This window comes from Watersipora subatra, chromosome 1 (assembly GCF_963576615.1).
Source record: "Watersipora subatra chromosome 1, tzWatSuba1.1, whole genome shotgun sequence".
Lineage (NCBI taxonomy): Eukaryota > Metazoa > Bryozoa > Gymnolaemata > Cheilostomatida > Watersiporidae > Watersipora > Watersipora subatra.
The window spans coordinates 10,324,947-10,350,399 of NC_088708.1; the positions used below are offsets into that span (position 1 = coordinate 10,324,947).

The 25,453-nt window shown below is 36.8% G+C and overlaps 1 protein-coding gene across 1 annotated transcript in view; it reads left to right on the plus strand.

Annotated features, from left to right (window-relative positions):
* The first annotated feature begins 1,198 nt into the window (after positions 1-1,198).
* The window catches only part of LOC137385399 (exportin-2-like), a 32,981-nt gene continuing 8,726 nt past the window's right edge, over positions 1,199-25,453 (plus strand). Inside the window, exons 1-20 of the mRNA XM_068071851.1 lie at positions 1,199-1,437; positions 1,558-1,659; positions 3,445-3,590; positions 3,722-3,812; positions 5,017-5,124; positions 5,418-5,510; positions 6,630-6,797; positions 7,683-7,812; positions 9,926-9,991; positions 10,105-10,307; positions 11,260-11,406; positions 11,647-11,780; positions 13,126-13,327; positions 13,448-13,598; positions 14,451-14,647; positions 15,567-15,664; positions 15,781-15,866; positions 16,944-17,025; positions 22,439-22,588; positions 22,833-22,927. Of these exons, the coding sequence (XP_067927952.1) occupies positions 1,207-1,437; positions 1,558-1,659; positions 3,445-3,590; positions 3,722-3,812; positions 5,017-5,124; positions 5,418-5,510; positions 6,630-6,797; positions 7,683-7,812; positions 9,926-9,991; positions 10,105-10,307; positions 11,260-11,406; positions 11,647-11,780; positions 13,126-13,327; positions 13,448-13,598; positions 14,451-14,647; positions 15,567-15,664; positions 15,781-15,866; positions 16,944-17,025; positions 22,439-22,588; positions 22,833-22,927 (2,680 nt within the window). The 5' untranslated portion in view covers positions 1,199-1,206. The remainder of the gene's footprint in view (positions 1,438-1,557; positions 1,660-3,444; positions 3,591-3,721; positions 3,813-5,016; positions 5,125-5,417; positions 5,511-6,629; positions 6,798-7,682; positions 7,813-9,925; positions 9,992-10,104; positions 10,308-11,259; positions 11,407-11,646; positions 11,781-13,125; positions 13,328-13,447; positions 13,599-14,450; positions 14,648-15,566; positions 15,665-15,780; positions 15,867-16,943; positions 17,026-22,438; positions 22,589-22,832; positions 22,928-25,453) is intronic.

The following is a 25,453-nucleotide window of genomic DNA, read 5'->3' on the forward strand; positions in this document are numbered from 1 at the left end:
GTTTTTCTGAGGTTTTAAGACATTTATTATCTAAACTGACTTCAGATTCAGAAAGATCACTCTTTGATTGGTCCAGAAACACGTGTTACAAAAATCCTTACCAAAATTATAAATTCAGTTAGTGCAACTTTAAAGTCGAATAACTCAACTTTGTGATTTGCGACTTAACCATGGTTTCTGCGACCGCGACCCATATGTTCAATGATATTTTGTAGCTAAACGGGAATGGACGGCAAGTATTCCTGTGCATTCTATCACTTTTAGGGATTTTGTGGAGTCATTTTGTTTGATCTATTTATTTTTGTTTTGTACCCTATTTTATTAAATTCATTGTGTTGAAGTTGAATTTTATTTGCTTGACACAGGTGTGCTTTTCGTGATCAAGTTTTATAAAATATGTCTGTTTGGCCTATGTCCGGTCTATCGAGCAAAAATCTGCAACATTTATATTCTTTCATAATCCAAATTTTCATTTAATAAACTGCTATCGTAAATCCAGTCTATTATGCAACAGGTGTCTGTGTTGCACTCTTTTTTGCATTCTTTCTGGCTCGTATGTAATCTATAGACATGTTACAAAGATGTGGGCAGCATACTTAAAGATGAAGAGATAGTTCTAGATAGCTGTATTGACCATTACCTTTTCAGTTTATTTTATAAATAATAGATTATTGGTATTGTATCTATTTATATTAGTAAAGTTATTTCTCAAAGTTTATATTACCCTAAGTGCTAGCTATGGCGCAAGCACTTTTGTTACTTTAATTTCTTCTGCATAATCTGGATAACTGTAAACAGTTGTCATGTTGGTAGAGAAGTGCTTCAATTTTTAGTAAATAAGTGTGTTGTTTTTAAATATTTTTTGTGAAAAAAAATCCAGTTTGCATGCACAACTATTTTCAATTTGATAGTTAACAAATGTGACTGGTGATAATAATTTGAATAAACATGAAAGGTTTTTACCCAATTAACTTTAGAAAAAGCAATTAATTATAGAGTACTTTGTGTGATACCCAAATAGTGTGAATATTTTCAAATTCAAAACTTTCAGTTTTGAATTTGCATAAAAACTGCACTGGTTGTTGCTAATTCAATATCGAATGCTTGCTATAGATCGGTAACTATAGCATTCAATATCGAATGCTTGCTATAGATCGGTAACTATAGCATTCAATATCGAATGCTTGCTATAGATCGGTAACTATCATGGAGCTGAATGTTGAGAATATGGAAGCCCTGTCTAAGTACCTCCAACAGACTTTAAGTCATGACGCCACTGAACGACGAGCTGCAGAGAAATACTTAGAGTATGTTGAAGGAAACAAAAATTATGCTCTGCTTTTGTTGATGCTCGTTGACAACAGTGATGCGGCAATGCACGTTCGAGCTAGCGCTGCCATTACCTTTAAAAACTTTGTCAAGAGAAATTGGAGAGTGGTAAGTACTGTATGTCACATAAACTGCATTGATCATCCAATGGCTTGTTATCCAATTAGGTTCGTCTAATGCATTGTTGCAGCCCGGCAGTTCAGTGATGATTTGCCTTCATTTATGCAGGTTGATGACCAGGAAGATAAAGTTCATGTTGATGACAGAAACTTGATTCGTGAGAGAATAGTAGAATTGATGCTTAACAGTCCAGAATCTCTGCAAAAACAAGTGCGTTCTATTGTCTGAGTAACTTGCCTCGTGTTTACAGTTTTTATGTCAGAGAATCTCAATATTTTTAAACAGAACTTGTTTGCAGTTTCTAGAATAGCGAGTTCTTTTTATTTATCTTGGTTTTGGATGAAATGGACAGAAACTATAGTATATACTAGAAATTCCACTGTCATACAGCCCACGACCAAAGTGATATTGGAAAAAAGAAAGGGTACTGATGGTTGAGAAATGCAATATTAGCAGTCAAACTAGAGTGAAGAAGAAAGAATTTGCAATGACAGTGATAAATCATGAGGTAATACACTTGCGCCCAGAATCATAAAAACATCAATTGGAGCCATACTTTTGAGGTTTAACCTAAATTTTTCTGATAGATTGCCTATAAAATGAAGTGTGTGTTACTCTATATATGCATTATCAAATAATTTGCATTTTTTCCAGAGGCAAATTTATTCGCACACTTAGCTAATTGATTATACAGTAATACTTCAACTTACGAGTGCTCCAACGTACGAGAAACTTGAGATACGAGCCAGCTCTCAAGCAAGTTTTAGCACTAACATACGAGCCATGTTTGAGATACGAGCACTTGAGTCAGTTGCCAAGTATGCCAGAGGTGTTTTATTAGAACAGCACCACTCTGTATTTTTCAACTGCTCAAGTTATACTGTTGTACCGTGTTTTTTGTGCACGATTTTTGTGCAGAATTATGTGAATTAAAAGTACTGTGCGTAGACCGAAAGTTTGCCAGTAAAATGAAAGATAATACAAAGAAAAAGCAAATGATAACAGTCGATATTAAACGGAAAAGTATTGAAAAATATGCGAAATGTGTATGCGTGATTCAGATAGCTCGGCAATATGACAGAAATACATTCATAATTATCAAACAGAAGGATTATATTCAGGCATTTAGTTCGCAAAAGGACTAACCATAGTTTCTAAACGGTGCAGCGATCTTCACGACCGCTGATGGCATTGGACAAACAATTGGCCGGTGACAACGTAACTGAAACGATGCTATGTGAAAAGGCCGGCGCTATCTATCCAAACTGTTTAATATACATTCGGACAAGTTGGCTAGTGGTCGTGCGTTAACCATTTGTGACGACACCTGTGTTCGTCCTAATCGCAACATGTTGCAAGGGCGACAAGGGCAACGTCCTTAGATAGGTTTATCTTAAAACGGCCGGCTAGTCGTGAAAGCGAAAAAAAGGAAAAATTTCTCGCTAACCAGCAAGAAATTTCAAACTATGAACGCCGAAGAAGTTTTAATTACGTTTAGTTGAAAATGAAAGTTTGCTTTTAGGTTTGCTTCCAAGTTTGTCTTTTAACACTTTGATAAAACTAAATTTATCAAAGTCAACTGTTGTAACGAAGGATAACTTATATCTCCCTCCCTGGCGAATGCGAGTGTTAACTGCTATTGTATGTATTTAATTTTACATTTTAATTAATCACATTTCCTTGCATTATTTTTTATTTGTTGCTTTTTGAAAGCATGTAGTACATAAGGACAATAGCCAACATGTTCTTTCTGTTACAACATCTTGTTTTGAGTGTTTTATTTGCTTTTTTTAGAGTATAGAAACCAATCAATATATATTCAATTGTTCTATATATAAATGAATTGCACCAACATGCGAGTAAATTGACATACGAGCTCAGTCTCGGAACGCATTAAGCTCGTAAGTTGAAGTATGACTGTACATGTATATCGAAATCTTATCTGCCACCATCTGTTACTGACATATCAGTTTGGTAAGATAGATTTTGTTTCAGCTAAGCGACGCTATCAGCATTATTGGTCGCGAAGATTTTCCTAACAAGTGGCCATCACTCCTGACTGACATGGTCGCCAAAATTCAGTCTGGTAACTTTCACGTGATCAACGGTGTACTTCGTACTGCTCACTCAGTCTTTCGCAGGTATGTGAAGCTTTTTCATTTTCAAATCGTCTCCCCTCTAACTGCTCTATCCAGACTTATCTATCTACATGTAGTTTATTGGCTATTGAGAGCTGCACATTGCTGGAGTGTTTTACTCAACTTTATTGCAGATACCGACATGAGTTCAAATGTGATGAACTTTGGTTGGAGATCAAGTTTGTGCTGGACCATTTTGCACAGCCGCTCACAGATTTACTGAATGTATGTAGATACTTCAGTTTATTCAAGAGGTTATTACATTCAGTATATGCAAACTGAACCTGTAAATATCTTTGTCATAGAACTAAAAGAAAATATTCATTTGGTCATCATTTGAGTTAATTATTCAATATGTGAACATCTACTTGAAACATCTTCCGAAATCAACGAGCGTTTGACGTTCCATAAACCCGAAACTCAAAGTTTTTCGTCTTATTCAAACTAGACCTTTTTTATCAACACATTCAAGAGGGCATTTGCTTGCAAATGAGTTAGAATTTTTATATCTTCTAAAAGCCATTGACTGCTTCTTAGTACCTTACTGCTACCATAGGTAGGGCATATGTTAGTACCTTACTGCTACCATAGGTAGGGCATATATTAGTACCTTACTGCTACCATAGGTAGGGCATATATTAGTACCTTACTGCTACCATAGGTAGGGCATATGTTAGTACCTTACTGCTACCATAGGTAGGGCATATATTAGTACCTTACTGCTACCATAGGTAGGGCATATATTAGTACCTTACTGCTACCATAGGTAGGGCATATGTTAGTACCTTACTGCTACCATAGGTAGGGCATATATTAGTACCTTACTGCTACCATAGGTAGGGCATATATTAGACAAGAGGTAGATAACTGGTAACTCTCCATGATTTTTTATCTAAAATTCTGTCAGCTTCAATGCTGCTTCAAATATGGTATCTGAGCTATAAACTTTGTGTGGGAGATACAACCATTGAGGTTTTGGATAGCTGCATCGTGCGACTTGCACAAACCACACCTAACTCAACAGATTGTTTTAAAAATAATTTTTAGTAAACTTTCCCAAACTTTTTTATGTGAATCTTTTAGCATTTGATCAATTTAAAATAAATTTTTATGCAAACTTTGTTTTGAAAATATATTAGTACCACTTAGAGCATCGTACTATTTCAAAATTATAAAAATGTGTGCAATATTAATTTAGTTCTAATATTCATAACTGCTTAATGAGTAATGTTTAATTCTAAAAAATATATCCTCAACTTTACTGAATATTGGTATTTCATAAAATTTTCATAAATGTGATTAGTACCAATGACTGAACAAGCTTCGGTACACTTACACATCCAATAACTTCATTTTCTGCTTTCTCATTAAAACATTTTTAACCTTAATTTAAACTGTATTTACTCATATTGGCTTGCTTGTTGCCTAGGAGACAATGAAGCTTGTGGCACAGCACTCCAACAACCAATCAGTGCTCCGTGTTCTCTTCAGCTCCATCGTCTTTATCTGTAAAATATTCAACAGCCTCAATGCTCAGGTACATTTATCGCTTGCCTCCGTTAAGTATTTGTACTGTATCTTTTGTCTACCCTGTGTGTCTGCTAGGGGTAAACCTGTTGGCTGACATTTGTTGGCAGGTGGTTTGACATTCACTTTAACTTTTATTAGTTGATATTTTTCTCTGGTCTCCGCTATGTCTCTAGCACATAGGCATTGAGTCATGGCATGTTTTATCATGAATGGACACGCATAGAGTGCAATACTGTGGACTCTTGCAAATATAATTCAGTACCATTTACAAAAATAACAACCTCTCTCTGGTTTATATAGGATTTACCGGAGTTCTTTGAGGACAACATGCACACGTGGATGGGCCAGTTCCATACCCTCCTCACAATGGACCAGGGCTTTGTATCCAACCCAGTTGGTATTTTAGTATTGCATCTAACTTGTTTTTATTATACCTGAATACAGTATATTAGTGTCTTTATAGCTCAATCGGTGCGCATTGCAGCTTAAAACTAGTGAATCTGTTTAATAGCATTTCTAGGTTACTAGTCTTTTAAATTAGAGACTGAGGTTCAGTTGACTTTGTCACGTCAATCACTCAAATATTATAAGGTTGATAGCGTTAGCGCCAGCAGGTAAATGTGATGACATTGGTTTCAATGGATTGTCAATAGTCTAATGAACCAATTCATCCAAAGACATTTAGTCTAAAACTGATTCATACAGTATATATATAGCTAGTATATAATCCACAAAAGTAGAAATAGCGAAAGTTTTATTGGATTAAATGTAAATTTAGGTAATTTTTGTCTACAGAGAATATTCAAAAGATACAAAAAGAGGATAAAAATTTAACAACATAGAATAATAAGCATCATTAAAATAATATATATGTAGTTATACTGCTGGCTCAAAATTTTAAATTACATGCCAGCGTAGAAGCTCGTAGAAGCTCTAAAATATCGTTATTAGTGTTCTTGCTAAAAACAATCAAGGTTCTCTTCACATCAATATCTTTGCTTTTGAGCTTTACAGATTCTTTCCTAATAATACGTACATTCAATCTGCTCTTCCTACACATTTTTGCTCTTTTGTAATTCGGGAATTAGCTTAAAATTTCTATATGTGCAGATCTTATTATCTCAAACTGTCGATGTAATACTTTGACTTTATTCTGTGTTCTTGGAACACTAAGTTCCATCCTGTCATGTACAGACCATAATGAAAGTGGAAAAAAAGAAGACCGCATTTCGTGACCAATACTCTACAAACTTTACCTCTGAATAATTTTTTAGTCGAACGAAGGACTTCGGTGGTAAGCCCTTCAGCGAGAACATTAACAATAGTAAAAAAAGAAATTTGGCACAATAATTAGAGAAATTCATATACTTGGACCAATCGGCTTGAGACCGATGGTGTCATTGGATCAATCATAGCATTAGTTGTTTTGGTCTAGACCATTTGGTTTTGGACTAATCGGTATTAAACCAATTGTCCGTGGCTGGATTGTAATATGGTTGTCTTTCCTTGTAGAATGAAGACGAGGCAGGTTTGATGGAGCAGTGCAAGTCGCAGATCTGTGAAAACCTTGCGATGTATGCACAGAAATATGATGAAGAGTTTGCTCCTCACTTGACTGCCCTTGTTTCTGATGTGTGGAACCTGCTCATCTCCTGTGGTCAAGAACTCAAATATGACCTGGTGAGCTCTGCTTTTTCTTGGCTTGTACAGCGAGCAATACCTTGAGATACAAGCTTAATATGTTCCAGGACCGAGTTTATAAATCAATTAACTTGAATTTCAAATCAAAGTTTCCAATATAATAAAACTAAATACAAATTAATCCGTTCTCATCCTCTGAAAAATCATCTAAAACAGGATATTACAACGGAAAAACGTGATTTTAAATGTTCGAATTCATCACCTACGCTCACAAAGTAACAATTACTCATCTAGTGGTTATGATCTGCAACAAAATGCCACATTATTATGTACCGTATGGAGATTGTACCTTCGCGACAGATGGTAGCTGCTAAAGGCGTTGTGGGAGAGACTTGACGGCAGCAAATTACACTTAGTATAACATGAACCTTAAATTTAACTTAAATGAATCTAGCTTACTATACACACTTAAATATAAGTTTTATAATTTTACGTTACATTAAACCCAACTCTAATTTTGTTTTCATTCTCATTATTTTGCTTTTCCGTTTCTAGTTTGTCTCTTTTTGGTTTGACTCGCTTTCACCTTAACTTTTAGCCAGCCTTTTTAGATTTTGTACAAACTGGTCTGACGAGAAAAACCGAACATTGCTGTTCTCACTAGCGGCCTATTCGCATACTCAGCCACATAGCAGCCGCATCAAGAACCATTTCGTATGCTCATATCTCAAATTTGTCTTGCATCTCAAGGCTAAATTTTGCTCAAAATTTTCCTTGTATCTCAAATTGCTCGTATGTCAGGACGCAGGTATCTCAAGGTATTGCTGTATGTGTATGAGCTGTAACTAATGCTCAGTACCTGCAAAAAACTTGTACAAACACTGAATACTGTCCATGTTTTATTTTTTGGATTCTCTTGTTTAGTTGGTGAGCAACGCCATCCAGTTCCTCGCTCAAGTGGCTGAAAGACCTGCCAATAAACACTTGTTCGCAGATGACAACACTATCAACAGCATCTGTCAGAGTGTCGTAGTTCCCAACATAGAGTTTAGAAGTAAGAGCTCTTGTTTATCGTGTTTGTTTCGCTGTATTATTAATTGTAACGCAAGTTGAGTTTTAAGGAGATGTGATTAGAGATGCCTCGATTCTAATTTCACCAGCCGATTCAGATACCGATTCGATATACCGTTTCTTATTGAAAAATAATCCGATTCAGATACTTTTGTGTTGCATAGATTATTGGTAATTTTATTATGCAAATATAAATATAATGCAAAGAAAATATAAATATTGATGTATTTATTTGTTTGTATTTATGACAAAAAGATATACATGTATATATATTCACATACTGACATACCGTGCATCTAATAACAAAACAGTCCATGTTTCTTGAAATATGTTATTAATAAGGGTAATTACTGTTAGTGGTACAGCTTTCTCTGTGATAATGAAGTCTCTCTTCTACTGCTGAACGAACTGCTGCGCTTGTACAAGTCTAGAGCAAATAAATGCGTCTTTTAATTATCGTTAGTGATTCAATTATCTCAGTGAGACGCCTTTATCTTCTATCACTATCGATGCAGCCAGTCGTACTGAAGAAGGACTCGCTTGCCACAGATGATGGAGGGCAGGCTAAACACCGATAAGCCCACTGAGGTTATTTTATGCAATACAAACGATACATCATATAGTCAGGATCAAGAGAGAGATAGATAACTTTATGCATCGACTGCTCTAATTACTTTCGCAATGCTAGTAAATAGAAACATTACACCGCATTCTTGTTTCTGATTATGGTTCTATTGTTCGTGATTGGCTGCAATAAATCATATCGCGGTAATTGGGGAAATACCGCACTTTGTGATTACGTCCTGACTAAAGCCAAAAGATTGCTCAGCTCTGTGGATGTTTATTAGGCTATAGACATGAAATAGATTGTGTGACAGGCCCGGAATTCATTAGGTAAAAGTAAGGAACTTGCAGCTGATGATTTTTTATTAAGGTAGCAGGCTAAAATACGGGTTTCTGCTAAATAGTTGATATGTAAAAAGTATCTGAAGTTTCCTATTTTTAAAGAAAAGATCGGCCGATACCGATTCAGATACTTAAAGGTTGACTTGCAACAAAATTCACATTACAGTTATTTGGTATCAAAAAATTCACCATGTCTTACTATGTTGTGTTGTAAGTGCCAAATATGTGGAAATGTGATTACAAGCTCTTAAAAGCTCAAAAACGAAAAGCCGCCGTAGATTGGAATCTCTTTATTTCGATGACGTAGCCATGAAATTTGGTTATTGTCTTGCCACATGATGTTCTCACGTGAATTGAAAAGCCAATAAAAAGATCAATATAAAACTTATCGTAGCACTAGTTTATGACAAACACTTCGGGTTTTACCGAAGACCCCGTATCAAATATAGATGCTCGCTACTTTACAGTTTTGTTTCGGCCTGGTCTAATCGGCAAGTCGTAATCTGATCATGTGACCCAATACTTCGCAAATAATTTTTGCAACACTTTTCGATTATCACAAGTGACCAACAGGCTCGTCATGATTATCAGACAATGATATGTACTCCTTCAAGCTAAGGCTAAAAAATTAAACAAATTTTTACAGTAAGTTATAAAATATCAATGCTAAAAGTGGCAGCATTACGATGACGATAAAACAGACGCGTAAGAACAATAGACATAGTTTTATTGAATGCGTGAAGTATATTTGTGAAAATATTTCGACGAATGAGGTTGCAAGAAAGTATAAACAGAAACCATCTCTCACAACTACATCACATTTGAGCCGTTTTGGAAAGTGAATCCAAACTACGGCGGTCTCGTGTGGCTACGATTTTCTGTTCGTTTTTTAGCTTTTAAAAGCTTGTAATCGCCTTTCCACATATTTTGCACCTACAACACAACAGAATAAGACATGGTGAATCTTATGATACCAAATAACTGTAATGTGAATTTTGTTGCAAGTCAACCTTTAACACCCATATCGGCACCGATACCGATTCCGGTATCAAAATTGGGGTAACTCTAGATGTGATGTTCGTTTGCTGGGAGGAGTAAAGAATCTGTTGCTCTCAATTTAACCCATTATCCTTAACAGTATATAAGTATACTTGGTTCAAGATGCCACAGTTTCATTATTTCTGTTATAGGTCAGGATGAGGAACAGTTTGAGGATAACCCTGAAGAATATATCAGGAGGGACATCGAGGGCTCTGGTGAGTCTAGTTGCTATAGTACACTTATTGTTAGTATCACGGTGCTTTCGTTTGTAACACCCACTAACTCGACAATTAGCATCGCTTTTGCTAGTCGTGCTGTTTCTGTGTAGATGTGGATACACGCAGAAGAGCGGCGTGTGATCTTGTACGGGCACTCATCAAGCAGTTTGAAGGTCCAGTTATACAGAACTTCTCACAGTATGTGCAGGCCATGCTCATCGAGTACAGCAAAGATCAAAAGGCTAACTGGAAATGCAAGGACACAGCTATATACCTAATAACTACCCTGGCAGCCAAGGCTCAAACACAGAAGGTAGTTTAGCCTTATGCGAATTCAGTTCTTTTATTTCCCACTTAATTATCCAAGCAATTTGATCCTCTATTTCTTGCCTGAGTTTATTGCCTACTGCACTGCTATCATCTCGTCTCATTTTTAACTCATGTCGGCGGCTGCGAGAGTGTCATGTGCAAATGGAACGCCTTACTTTTCTGTCTAAATAAATGATTTTTTTATTCAAGTCTATTTTTGACAGTAATTCTACATGCTGATGAAATGTATGCACGCATCGCTCGTATCTAAATGACGTGTGCCGCTGCGCAAACCGTAGAGAGTTGTCATCTCCTATTCTGAGTTAGTGGATTATGAATTCTTTAATTAACTTTGTTCCATCTTCGATAGTGCGTTGTACACTGCCAGCCTGCAGGAAACTAAGATTTTCAGCAACTGCCAGATTTATTAGCTTTTAATTTCATTGCTCGCAATAGTTTTCTTCTGTTCGCCCTAATAAAGAGTCCTAATAAAGAGCCCTAGTAAAGAGTACACTCACCACTTTAGACTCACTGCAATGACATTAATTATCAGCTAAACTTGTCAATCTTCTGATTCTTCTCTACCGTGTCAAGCTAACAATAACCAATTGTTAGAACTCGTGACTCATGAACTAGGTGTTGCCTCTTGAACAGCCGTGTTGCCTCTTGAACAGCCGTGTTGACTCATGGACAAGGTGTTCTCTAGCCGTACCTGACAACCTCCTTGACAGTGGCCCAGATTTACCGCTGTTAGTGATGGCGGCGTTATGGTTAGGTGTCCTGCTGTTTTTGTCTTTTTTGACACAATTGATATTATATATAGTATTTTAGTACAATTGTATAAAACTTTTCATATCAGTCTGCTTTAATGTTTACTACCTCTCAAAAATGTATTCTATGAATGACCTCTGTCTACGCTACAAGTCTGACGTCTATGTTCTATGTCTATTTCATAGCATGGCATTACTCAGACGAGCGAACTAGTCAATATCGTTGATTTCTTTAAATCCAACATCCTTCCTGAACTGGAGGTTAATGATGTAAACAGTTTTCCTGTGCTCAGAGCTGACTGTATAAAATACACCATGACCTTTCGCGGCCTTGTGAGTATATTTGTCAACTCTTACCTCATCCTGATGATTCTGCTCTCTTGTCACTTTTTAAGTAAGTTTTCATCTCATATAGTAATTCGGTTTATGTAAAAAAATGGTATCTCAGATGTTATACATTGCGTAGCATGGCGTGAATTTTGTACAAGAATACCTTCCATCTTCTGCTAAGGCTTTGGGTGCCGTGGTATTGCTGCTTCTTTAGCTTACAATTCTAAAGTGTAATATTTCTAGCTGCCGGGAGATGTTTGGCCAGTCGTGATACCTAAACTCATTCACCTGCTGGCCTCCTCCAGCTATGTTGTGCACAGCTACAGCGCTCACTGCCTCGAGAAGGTGTTCACCATCAGGTTGGGGAACTCCACACTGTGAGTCGCTTTCTTACATTCTGTAAAGCGTTCATCTAGGTGCGCAGAGCAATCATATGCAGTGCTAGCATTTTATCATAAAGATTTTGCAATGCATTGAAAGTTACGACTATCATTTGTGATATGTACTGAAGCTAGATGTTCTAGGCACTGTAGTAGTGCTGGGCACGAGTTATAAAACTTGCGAGTTTATCTTCTCTCGAGTCTCGGGTAATAGAAATTTTGAGTATTCCGATCTTGCGGGTTCGGGCTTTGGCTTGCGAGTTCGGGTTTTGGTACACGCATCCGTCGAGTAAATTGCACAAAAACTCGGTCTATTGCGTCATGCGCTCTAAACACTGTTTGATAACCCGCCTGTTAACCCTGGCCTTTTTGTCAATGGGCGTCAGTAACCCTGAGCAATCTGTCTAACGATCCGAAGTTTTAAAACTTATTATACATATCTGAACGTGCTCATAATACAATGATATTTGGTAAAACACTAGTAAAAAGGTCGGGCAACCCACAGCGCATATCATCAAACAGAAAAAACAGTGCTTTACCATTATTCTGGCTAAAACTATAAAAGTTTGTATGATTTTAAAAACTCGTAAAAACATTTACAATAGCATCATATCCATTGAGCACATGTTCATCATATTTTATGACTCAAAATATACCGGAAAATTATAATTAGTATTATAAAATTCTTTATTTGTATCACAATCACTTATGACCTACCAACGAATGAGTCGTGTCGATTTTTTTCGCGATATCGTTCAAATAAAACTTGTTATTAAAATAAAGGGAGTAGGTAAAGATATTTGAAAACTGTTACAAATGGAAATGAAATTTCTGGTCTAATAACTTGCGCAAAAATTAATTTGATTGGTTCACGCTGTTGTTTAGAAACGGCTTTTGTAAACATAGCCATGCGAATGCCGGAATTCTGGCCGATAGAGATTCTGACACACCCTACGCAATGTCTGAAAACCGACAGTTGGGGTTCAAAATTCAAAGGGTAAAGGCTGCGAGCATGAATATCGGTCGTTAGAAAATAGTAAAAAACAATAAATAAATTGAATAGAATTATAATTGCATTGTAAATTTTAGAATATGTCTGATGGTTGGAAATTTTAGACATAAAACCGTATCAACGAACCCTATACCCTGAAAACCTTATGGCCAAGAAGTACTCGTGCCAAGCACTACCATCTACCCGATACTTGAAAAACTCGAATGGAATGGGTCGAGTCTAAACTCGTTGGCCAAAAAGTGCTCGTGCCCAGCACTACACTGCAGCAATGCTCTATATCTTAAAATTGCATTGCGGGAGTTAAGGCTATACATAACCGTTTAATGGCAGGGTAACAAAAGAGTTTCTCGAGGTGCACACACAGACACTGTTGAGTAATCTGTTTGGTGCCATGAGTCATAAGGGCAGCGAGGAGAACGAGTACATCATGAAGTCAATCATGCGGACGTTGTCTATCCTTCAGGAGAAAACGATTCCATATGTTGAGATCATTGTGGCCTCATTGACAGAGAAGCTGCTATTAGTGGCAAAGGTAAAACTTTGAAGTAAATTGCTTATCTATGCCCAGTATTCCCTAGGGAGCCGTGTCCTCCATTCTACCACCAATCTGATTCTACTCATTTGTTGTAGAGCATTGAAATGTTTTTTGCAGAATCCGAGCAAGCCACATTTCAACCACTACTTGTTTGAGTCTATATGTCTGTGCATTAGAAACGTGTGCCGAGAAGATAAATCCAAAGTGTCTGTATTTGAAGCCAATTTATTTCCTCCATTCACACAGATTTTGCAGCAGGATGTGACAGGTTAGAATGTAACGTATTTTATTAACAGCGTCAGCTACCCAGTTGTTTGTGATCATCTCGATTGGTTTGGGTTTGAGTCAATAACTAGTAACCTCACATCCAGTTGCTGTTAAACGTTGTTATACGGAACGATTTCAACTCTACAGCTCTGCTTGCTAACAGTTGTATCTTCCATATTTTATACATTTCTATTACCTAATGTTTCCACCACATTCTCCTTTACAATATGCTATTCTTTCAGTTGATTTAAGAAAATATCACACACTGATGCTAGTTTACTATGTAGTAGATAAAACATCGCTGTTGTGTGAGCTGGTTATGAAGTCTATGTTCAACGAAACTTTCTGTTCAATTGATCGATCACTCAGAGCTAGATGTGAACCTATAAATGGAAATCTTTTTTTCGAACTCAAAAGCTAGATATTTATTCAATGTTCATAATCTGACCTTTTACGTACTAAGTTGGTCAGAGTTCATTGGAACCCTTATGATATACGTATATTATTTGTGTTTGACTAGCATTGGATGCTGTAACACACTGCTACTTTGGCAGTACTCCCAGCAGGCACCTATAAGTTGTGGCTCTAGACCGTTGCCCTGGTTTATTCACAATTAGTCATAAAATCGTGTGGTCGAGAAGGTTGGAGTTGAGAAGGTTTTGCTTTCACACCATTCGTAAAAGACTACCAGTTGTAATGGAATTACGAGGTGTTATAACTCCCAAGTTTATGTAGTTCTTATAACCTTCTCATAAGTCTTCTTGTAGCCTTGAAGAATTTTAACCAAGATTCCAATAACTAATACTAGGTGACACTAGCAATTGTAATGTATGGTTTTGCTGTTTCGCTTTAGAGTTTATCCCATATGTTTTCCAAATACTCTCACTTATGCTCGAGATGCACGAGTCAGCAATTCCAGAAAGCTATGCCGGCCTCTACTCCTTCCTACTCGCTCCTGTGCTGTGGGAAAGGATGGGCAATGTGCCTCCGCTGGTTCGCCTCCTTATGGCGTATGTAGAGAAAGGAGGGGAGCAGATCTTCACTAAGCTGGTATGTGTACATTCCATGTTACCATTAGAATTGCGAAGTTTAGGCTCTTCTAGTCATAGACGTTGCTTTCTGTTTGTGCGTCAACTTATACATGGCTTTTCAATCGTCAAGGTATTGACCCATCTATTGACCCTTCTATTCGCTCATAAGTAAGGTATTGACCCATCTATTCGCTCATAAGTAAGGTATTGACCCATCTATTCGCTCATAAGTAAGGTATTGACCCATCTATTCGCTCATAAGTAAGGTATTGACCCATCTATTCGCTCATAAGGAAGGTATTGACCCTTCTATTCGCTCATAAGGAAGGTATTGACCCATCTATTCGCTCATAAGTAAGGTATTGACCCATCTATTCGCTCATAAGTAAGGTATTGACCCATCTATTCGCTCATAAGGAAGGTATTGACCCTTCTATTCGCTCATAAGTAAGGTATTGACCCATCTATTCGCTCATAAGTAAGGTATTGACCCATCTATTCGCTCATAAGTAAGGTATTGACCCATCTATTCGCTCATAAGTAAGGTATTGACCCTTCTATTCGCTCATAAGGAAGGTATTGACCCTTCTATTCGCTCATAAGGAAGGTATTGACCCATCTATTCGCTCATAAGTAAGGTATTGACCCATCTATTTGCTCATAAGTAAGGTATTGAACCATCTATTTGCTCATAAGTAAGGTATTGACCCATCTATTCGCTCATAAGGAAGGTATTGACCCATCTATTCGCTCATAAGTAAGGTATTGACCCATCTATTCGCTCATAAGTAAGTTTATATTTGATTTTGTGGCTAGTCACCAGCAATTATAGGTGGGTAGTACTGAAATTAGCTATTAGCAAAGTTTCCTTTCGTTTTGTTGCCTGTGAGATTCATCAGTGGAGGTCAACTGATATATATTTTTTTGCACCAATGCAGGACGGGCTACTCGGAGTATTTCAAAAGCTAATAGCATCCAAAACCAATGATAACCATGGATTTGATTTGCTAAGCACCATAATTCACAGGGCTGAACCGTAAGTGCTCCTGGTTGTTATACTTGGCTATGATTATTGCACAATTTTGATAGAGAGTGCGGAGTTGTGCTCCCTTTATCTAATCTGGCTTTCTCATTTTATAGTTTTTGTTGCAGGGCTAAGATGGCTCAATATAACAAGCAGATTTTCGTCTTACTTTTCCAGCGTCTTACCAGTTCCAAAACAACCAAATATGTTAAAGGTAATGCTCTTCAACCTAAACAAATCTAAACGTAATATTTTGAAAATAACTTGAAATTATTTTTAATAGGCTGTTGTGTGTATACGCTACAGAAATATTGTACCATACTGTATCCCACCGCTGAATGTATAGATGGGATGATCGTTGTACCATACTGTATCCCACTGTTATGTGCTTACATATGATGACTGTTGTATCATATATAAATCTCAGTGTTTGTCTGTCGTTCGTGTGTCCAGTTGTAGCGATAAAATTATACATGTAGGAATAAAAATGCACTTCTCCCTGGGTTTGAACTCAAACCTTCCAGGTCTGCAGACTGGTGTGTCTATCCACTGGGTCAAGCGGCTGCATTGCTGTACAATGGAATAATTATGGTCATACTTATTACAACTGCTAATCTCTATTACCAATTGGTTAAAATAGGACGCTGCAGCTGGCACGCTTGAAGGTCGTGATTGCATAAGAGATCATGGTGCAGTATTTCTCCTAACGCTTAAGTTATAATAATGGCTTTTATTATAGTAAAGATTTAGAATAGCTTAAGTTACTTAAATTCATTGGCTAATTAAAGCTTAATTAATCAACATAGCTAATTAAAATTTTATTCTTTATGCGTAAACTTTTTTATTACCCGTGCAACACGGGGCATTCAGCTAGTCATACTATATATTACAAATACATTAAACAACGGTTGTTTAATGTATTTGTAATATATAGTATGACTATATAATATATATTATATTAATATATATAACATATACATTGTATATATATTATAGTAATATGTAGTATGTTACAGGATGCAGCGTTTCAAGACCAGTATTTCATGTGTCTACATATTGACCATAATGATATACTATATACTGGTGGTTCCTCTATGTCCTGACCATAAATTAATTCATGCATTGCAGTTGCAATTCTTCCCAAATCACTTTTTGTACATATTTTCAATATGTAATTTTACTTACATTGTACTGTTATAGCAACGTATATCAGAATAAGGAAAATTATATTTTCCATTTGATATGCATACCTATTTGACTTATTTTGTACCTGTTAAATCTTATTTCACAGGTTTGCTGGTTTTCTTTTCCTTCTACTGCGTGCAATGCGGAGCTGAGAATCTTATCTCTCTTATTGATTCCATACAACCAAAGTGAGTTAGTCAGTTTGTATCCAATGCGCTTGCCCTCGCCTTCTTTTATCCTTGAGGTGAAAACACACTAGGCGATATTTAAAGCGATATCGTGCTGCGTGGCTCTAATCTGCGCTAGAACTGGGTCAGCGAGCTCATGCAGAGCGATCACGCTAGACTTTCTCTACACAACTTTATCACTAGCGAGATGCATTTCGATTGGTTGGTTTTTACCAGAATGCAATTTTATGGCGGGTAATTAATTCTTATCGGTGTTCACCAACGTTCAGCAGCGACAATTTGCTATTTTGTTACGATTGAAACATCTTCTGAACGAAAACTAAATTGTTCATAGATTTAATAAAAGCATTTCCAGTCCTGTACACCATAACAAACAGAAATTACAAAAAATCCGAGTTGAAAACCAACATTTGGAGTCAATCGTTGCGCAGGTTGACTATCTTGAGAATGGTAAGTATTTAATATATTAAACATAAAAAACTACTGCAAAATAAAATATTTATTAAAATCATTAAATATTACAATTAGAAATACTATAAACGTTTTTCTTGTGTCTTCTTGTAGTGTAGGCAGTGTACAATCCGTGAAAGTGAGATAGGCTTAATAGCAAAAGCGGAAGATTTTTATGTTGGGGCTTAGATGGCGCCATATTGACTTACCTAGATTTATTAACAACTCCGAAGAAACTAATGATACGGAATTTTATTGGCAGCTTGTGAGTGTGCCCATTATATTGTTCGCTATTTCGCTAGGGAATCGCTCGAGTGTGTTTAGGAACACGCCAGTGATATCTCCGCCCTCCTCATGACGCTCGCGATAAAATCGCCTAGTGTGTTTGGACCTTTATACTTTGGACTTGCTGCCCTCATTTCTCACCAACATGAATGCTGCCACTCGTGCTGAGGCTATACAATCCTTCTCTGCGTACCTTTCAATTAGTAGCTTTGCTTTGCCTGGTAATTCAGTGCCAAGTAATTATAATTCTGGTAATTTGCGCAAGGCGGTTAAAGATGTGGTTGCGTCAAAAAATTCAATTTAATGAAATTAAGACCCATAAAAGGCTAAAACATCAGCTACAATTTGATGCCATTTTTGTCTTTGTAGACCAACCCTGTCCAGAGATATATGCGTTTGAATGAGGCCCTCTTTTAAAAAGCTCACGTTCCAGCGGGTGCTTCTTTCGTGATGTCACAAGCAAGGTATCTGAAACGAAACCACGAGCAATAAATATGAGGTCGCTTCGTTAGCCAATCATGCGCGGGAAATTTTTATATAGGCCGTAATAAATGTTATCACTCGTAAAACGCGTTGTCTGTGATCTCAAAGATTCTCATAATTAGAGAATTCATTCTCATCGTTACTGATTCAACGCGTTTCAACAATTACTAAGTTATACATAGTTTTAAAATGGCTTCAAGTTCGAGCGACCGCTACTCAAAGTTATCTGAGCAACTTTTAGTAAAAGATTGGAGTAGACAGCCTATGGTCAAAGCTGACAGGCGTCAGCAGCGTTTTGCTGCAGAGGACGACAGAATGGAGGTAAATTAACTTAGAGTCTTCTATACTTAAGTAAATGTAATATTTTTATAGTCATAAATACATATACTAATTAATAAAATGATAATTCTTTGCTATCTCCAATCATCGTTTCATAGCTTATCTGCCGTTTTACCTAGCTATAATATTTTTTCAAATTTTCTTTGGTAAATTAGAGTCATGATTACAAATTATTTTCACTTGTAGGAAGTGGGTAAAATCGATTGATCATTGCAAATCTTTAATTTCCAGAACCAAAGCTTCGAATCGTTGGCTTGGCGTACTTGTGCCTTTATTAAACGTTTATTCGTTTTTAAAATTACACTCGCAATCTATTTAACTCCCAATTTGGAAGCTGTCAATAGATACGCTTTAGAATGACATATCTATGAATGACATATTTATTGCATTTGTTTTACTGATTACAGAATGTTTATGTCGTCCCACCAGCCGAAGAAGCTTTGTCAGTGTGGAAACTGCCATAAAGGGAAAGAGAGACTTGAATGCGTGCTGCATAAGCCATGATGTTTTGTTTGAGTTTGTTGCAGTAGATGAATTTGTCTTATTGTATCAGCTAATACTATGTGAGTGGCCACGACTTGATGAATATTTTTAATAAAAGCTTTACGCCGAGATGAAAATCTTTTTGCTTGTAAAAATTATAATTGATTAATTAATTAATTAATAACGATTGATTTCAATGAAATTCCACTTTGTGACATTCAGATTGGTATACCAACATTCTAGCACCTGCACCAATTGACCTCCTCAAAGTATTTCTGAATAATTGTGCAGCTATTTATTCTCTTCGCTGAGGATCCCTCATGGCACGCAGTACTACGAGGGTACTAATATATATATAAATATATATATAACTCCTATACTTTTTTCACCCGAGAATGGTAAGAGAAAAAATGACATTTTTAAAGCTAACTATGAAACTCATTATTCAAATTGAATTTGAGAACTTGCACCAAACTTGACGCTTTACGTTATATGGAATTTCTTACGGATTACGAAGCAAAAACTTTACATAAATTCTTTACATTAAAGGTTGACTTGCAACAAAATTCACATTACAGTTATTTGGCATCAAAATATTCACCATGCCTTACTCTGCTGTGCTGTAGGTGTCAAATACGTGGGAATGTGATTACCAGCTCTTAAAAGCTCAAAAACGAACTGTTAATCACAGCCATCACAAAACCGCCGTAGATCAGAATCATTTTATTTCTCTGGCGTAGTCATTACATTTGGTTATTGTTTTGTCACGTGATGTTCTCATGTGAATTGAAAGGCCAATGAAAAGCTTGATATAAAACTTCTCGTAGCACTAGTTTATGACAAATACTTCGGGCTTTACCGAAGACCCCGTATCAAATATAGATGCTCGCTACTTAACAGTTTTGTTTCGGCTTGGTCTAATCGTCTAATCGTAATCTGATCATGTGATCCATACTTTGCGAATAATTTCTGCAGCATTTTTCGATTATCGCAAGTAACCAACAGACCCACCATGTTTATCAGACAATGATATGTATTCCTTCGAGCTAGGGTTAAAAAATTAAACGAATTTTCACGGTAGGTTATAAGATAACAGTGCTGAAAGTGTCACCATTACAATGACGATAAAATAGACGGGTAAGAACAATAGACATGGTTTTATTGAATGCGTGAAGTATATTTGTGAAAATATTTCGACGATTGAGGTTGCGTGAAAGTGTAAACAGAAGCCATCTTGTACAACTACGTCCCATTTACGCCGTTTTAGAAAGAGATTCTAATCTATGGCAGTTTCGTGATGGGAGCGATTAACTGTTCATTTTTTAGCTTTCAAGAGCTTGTAATCACATTCCCACATATTTTGCACCTGCAACACAGCAGAGTAAGACATGGTGAATCTTTTGATACCAAATAACTGTAATGTGAATTTTGTTGCACGTCAACCTCTAAGTAAAGTTTAGGTTAAAGCGTCCACTTCATTTGCATGAACTAGTATTTTTACTATGAAAGGCAGCTGTTCAAACCATCTTAATCTGACCCGAGCAACTAGACATACACTTGGCGTGCTTTCGGCTTCATCAAAATGGCGCTCAACCAAGCATTAAACCATAACTGTCACATACAACTTTTATCGTATCTTGTACGTAAATCAGACACGCTGATTCCGATTTTTTACTCAAAATAAAGATTGGTCCACTAACCTTCAAAGTCATTTAGACTTTTTTAAAGTGTTTCAATATCCGTCTCGAAAACAGCACAATCGACATTACAAGTTCCGCCCATAAATACGTGATGAAACCTAGCTTTTTCAGGAACGGAAGCTAGGGATATTTAGTTCGATTTAGAATAATAGAGATGGGTGTCTTAAAACCCATTATTATCTAAATCTAGCCAGTAAAATAATCTCAGTCTTTTATGAAAGGTATATAAACTATTTAAAATTGCTCGTGGCTTGTTACATGATGTTTAAGTAGGCTGAACGCCGAGAAAAATGAGCTCAAAATTTTATCAGTTTAGCGCAGTTTTATCACAAACTAGTGTTGTTATCGCGCTTTTTTGAGCTCATTTTTAAATATGCAAGGTTAAATAGCATATCTACCTTTCAGAAAAGACTGAGATTATTTTTAAGGCTGAATTTAGATAATAATGGATTTTAAAACATCCATCTCTATTTTTCTAAATCGGTCTAAACATGCCTACGTAACTTCCATTCTAAAAAGCTAGGTTACGTCACGTATTTATGAGCGGAGCTTGTTGTGCCGATCGTGTTGTTTTCGAGACCGATATTAAAACGCTGTAAAAAAGCCTTCATTGCTCGGAAAGTTAGTGGACCAATCTTTATTTTGAGTACAAAATCGGAATCAGCGTGTCTGATTTACCTAGAAAATATGATAAAAGTTGTACGTGACAGTTATGGTTCAAGTGTCAGCCAATTGGAGTTTTTGAAAGGAATTCATTAGGTACACAGAGTATACATCTGTAACCTGGGACCTGCCAGCTTTTAACATCTCTCCGACACTCGTGCTTAGTAAATAGTTATCTCGTGTGATCCTCTAGCTTTTATCAGGTTGGCTTGAATATTGAAATTGTTTTTATCATAGAGTGAAATTTTTTAGAGTCTTAAATCCTCAGATGTCTGTACTGCTCATAGTCGACAAACTTGCTTGACAAGATTTTGCGGCTCAGTTGTAGTTAGTAATAGCAACCATTGGTGTATGTTTACTGTTTATAAATGTTAGTAGTGAGTTGCAACATGATTCAATCAAATGTTGGCACTTAAATTGTGCCCACTCGGAAATTGATTCGAATCTGCTGTAAGCAACCAAGGTTTGAAAAGTATGGTTAGCTGGATCAGAATTGTTGTCCAATCAGACCTGAGTGTCTAATCAAACTGCAATTCGGTCGCAGCTTGCTAAATAAATTGAGCTTGACCATAATCATTTGCTTGCAACTTTTGGACATCAGTTACTTCAGCTGCCTCTCCCAACAGAAGCCTCCGACTTCAGAAGCTTTACTTTGGTTGTCAAGTGGCTACCTTTTTACACTCGCCAATAACCACCTGCTCATAACTACCTGCCCATGACTACCTGCCCATAGCTACCTGTCCCTAACTACCCACCCATGATTACTTGTCCATGACTACCTGCCTATGACTACCTGCCCATAGCTACCTGCCCGTAACTATCTGCCCGTGACCATCCGCCTGTGACTACCCGCCTGTGACCACCCGCCCGTAACTACGCGCCCGTAAGTACCTGCCCGTAATTACCTGCCCATAATTACCTGTCTTTAATTACTTGCCCATAATTACCTGCTCATAGATATAAGTAGTTGATGGTTAGACAAGGGCTGATATGGTTCTAACTACCTGCAGGATGTTCGCAATGGTGGTTGAGAGGTTGTATATACTGGATGTGCAGAAGGTATCTGGATCAATTGAGAGGAAGATTTGTTGTGTCGGTATAACTAAAATATTGATGGAGACCCCTCAATTTGCACCTGGAGGAGTCTATGCTAGTCTTTGGTGAGCTTCAACTATACTGTCTGCTTGTAGAGTTGATTCTCACCGTATTCCCTTTTCATATTGATAGTGATTTGTATTCTAACCCTTCTTTCTCTTGTCACATTTCTGATGCGTATCAACCCTACTCTCTGTCACATCCCTCACTCTCGTCACATCTGTCACATCGTTGCAATGATATTGTTTTTTATCATGTGAATACGTATGTTGCCTTTGCGATTACTATTACCTTGGTTGTTTGTTGTAGGGCTTCTCTCCTGGAAACCCTTGTTAGTTTGTTTGAGCTCCCAGAGGATGATGAGCTGCCCGCTGGGGAGCACTTCATAGAGGTAGATGATACAGGTATGCACCAACTTAATCCATAGTTATCCTGCACTGTTGGAAATAGTGTATATATCATATATATACAGTCAAACATGGATAACTCGTCCACGGATAGCTCGAAAACATGGTTAATTCGAACATTTCCTTTGGTCCGTTCCCACGTAATGATAAATTGCTATAGATAACTCGAACTCAACACTGTTAATTCGAACTGTTTTTTTGCCCAACAGCTACCGAAACGGTTGTTTTTGCTTTAGAAAATCACTATTCAAAGCCATAGAGGTAAACTTCATCTTTTCGTAATTCATAAGCGTCGTTATTACCACCATCGGCAAAATATTTTTGTCAACGACTTTTCTAAAAGTTTGGTGAAATTTGATTTATACTGCGATACGATGAATAGCACGGGCTAGCCGGGTCACGCGCGCAAGAATTTTCGCCACGCACATACAAAACAAAAATCGCATGTTGTTTTGTATGTGCGTGGCGAAAATCCTCGAGTGCGTGACTCGGCTAGTCCGTGATGAATAGTTTTCCGACGTTGATTCCGTGTTGAATCAACGTCGGAATGTTGAATGTTTAAAACGTCTTAAAAAATGTTGTAATTAAACGTATACGTTGTCTGAGCTACAAAAAACTATTCATCGTTTGACCTAAACACAGAATACGTGTGTACATTCAATAAGTATCTATTAAAAAAGCGTGAGTGATATAGAATGTACCGTAAAACCTCGTAAAACTTCTAATTGAACTGCCTCGGAGTGTTGCTCTTAACGAATCCCAGGTAAAGTAAGGTAATCTGCATAAACTTCAAGAAAAAACGGCAAAATTGATCGTGGGTAAAACCCCAAAAAAAAAAGTCTTTTCTTTTGAGCATTTCAACAACGATCAAGTTTTGCCAATGTCAATCTAAAAAACGTCCTGGCAATAACATCACCTCAAACAACAAACCAATCTCAAGTGATAGAAAAATCTCTATACTTTTTCATGAAAACGTTTTAAACTTTACATTAGAAGCATTTAATTTGAAACAAGCCATTTGTGCTTTTGATTTATATTATAGTTTGTATATGTACATGTATCTACTAATAAATAAGTAAATATATGGACTTGTGACAGTGCTCTGATAACTTGAATGCTCTGATAATTCGAACACTTTTGCTCGGTCCCTTGAAGTTCGAGTTATCCATGTTTGACTGTATATATATATCAGTATTTGATGAAAAGAAAATATTATAGATATAATGGCGACATCAGCATTTGTTATGTCTTTCCATTATCCTTATCCTTGGTTGCTACAATAGTGATATACCTGCATATTTGTCAAAATTTGACATGGCATTTGTCAATGCGATGTCAATTGTTTTAAGTTTAATCGCAGCTTCACAAGTTTACAGGAAGCAGGCTATGTTTATAGGTTACTGAGTATTTTAATGGAATAGATTATGACAAGAATGGCGGATAAGAGTTCACGAGGCCAAGTAGAGCCATGACAGGGTGCTGTGCTACAGTCAAGCTTATTGACACTTTCGCAGTTCTAATGCTTACTGGCATCAATTCTGAACCAGTACTTTCTAAATTGACATTTATTCATACTCACTGTTTCAACACTGCAATACTGACAATTCAGTTTTAAAACTCTTCGGTTAAACTCGGATGCATGGTGTGCCATTAAAAGGTTGAGCACTGCAGACACATTTGTTGGCAGTCACATTCAACTGTTACTTAAAGGTTTACTTGCAACAAAATTTACATTAGTTATTTGGTATCAAAAGACTCACCATGTCTCACTCTGCTGTGTTGTAGGTGCAAAATATGTGGAAATGTGATAACAAGTTCTTAAAAGCTAAAATACGAACAGTTAATCGCCACCATCATGAAATCGCCGTAGATTGGAATCAGTATATTTCTCTGACGTAGTCATTTCATTTGGTTATTGTTTTGACAAGTGATGTTCCCACGTGAATTGAAAGGCCAATAAAAGACTCAATATAAAACTTATCGTAGTACTAGTTTATGACAATCACTTCGGGTTTTACCGAAGACCCCGTATCAAATATAGATGCTTGCTACTTTACAGTTTTGTTTTGGCATGGTCTAATCGTATAGTCGTAATCTGTTCATGTGACCCATACTTTGCGAATAATTTCTGCAGCATTTTTCGATTATCACAGGTGACCATCAGGCTCGTCATGTTTATCAGAGGATGATATGTACTCCTTCGAGCTAAGGTTAATAAATTAAACGAATTTTTACGGTAGATTTTGAGATATCAGTGCTCAAAATGACTGCGCTACAGTGATGATGAAATAGACGCGTAAGAACAATAGACATGGTTTTATTGAATGCGAGAAGTATATTTATGAAAATATTTCGACGAATGAGATTGCATGAAAGTGTAAACAGAAGCCATCTTGTTCAATTACGTCCCATTTGGGTCGTTTTGGAAAGAGATTCTAATCTATGGCAGTTTCGTGATGGTGGCGATTAACTGTTCGTCTTTGAGCTTTTAAGAGCTTGTAAGAACATTTTCCCATATTTTGC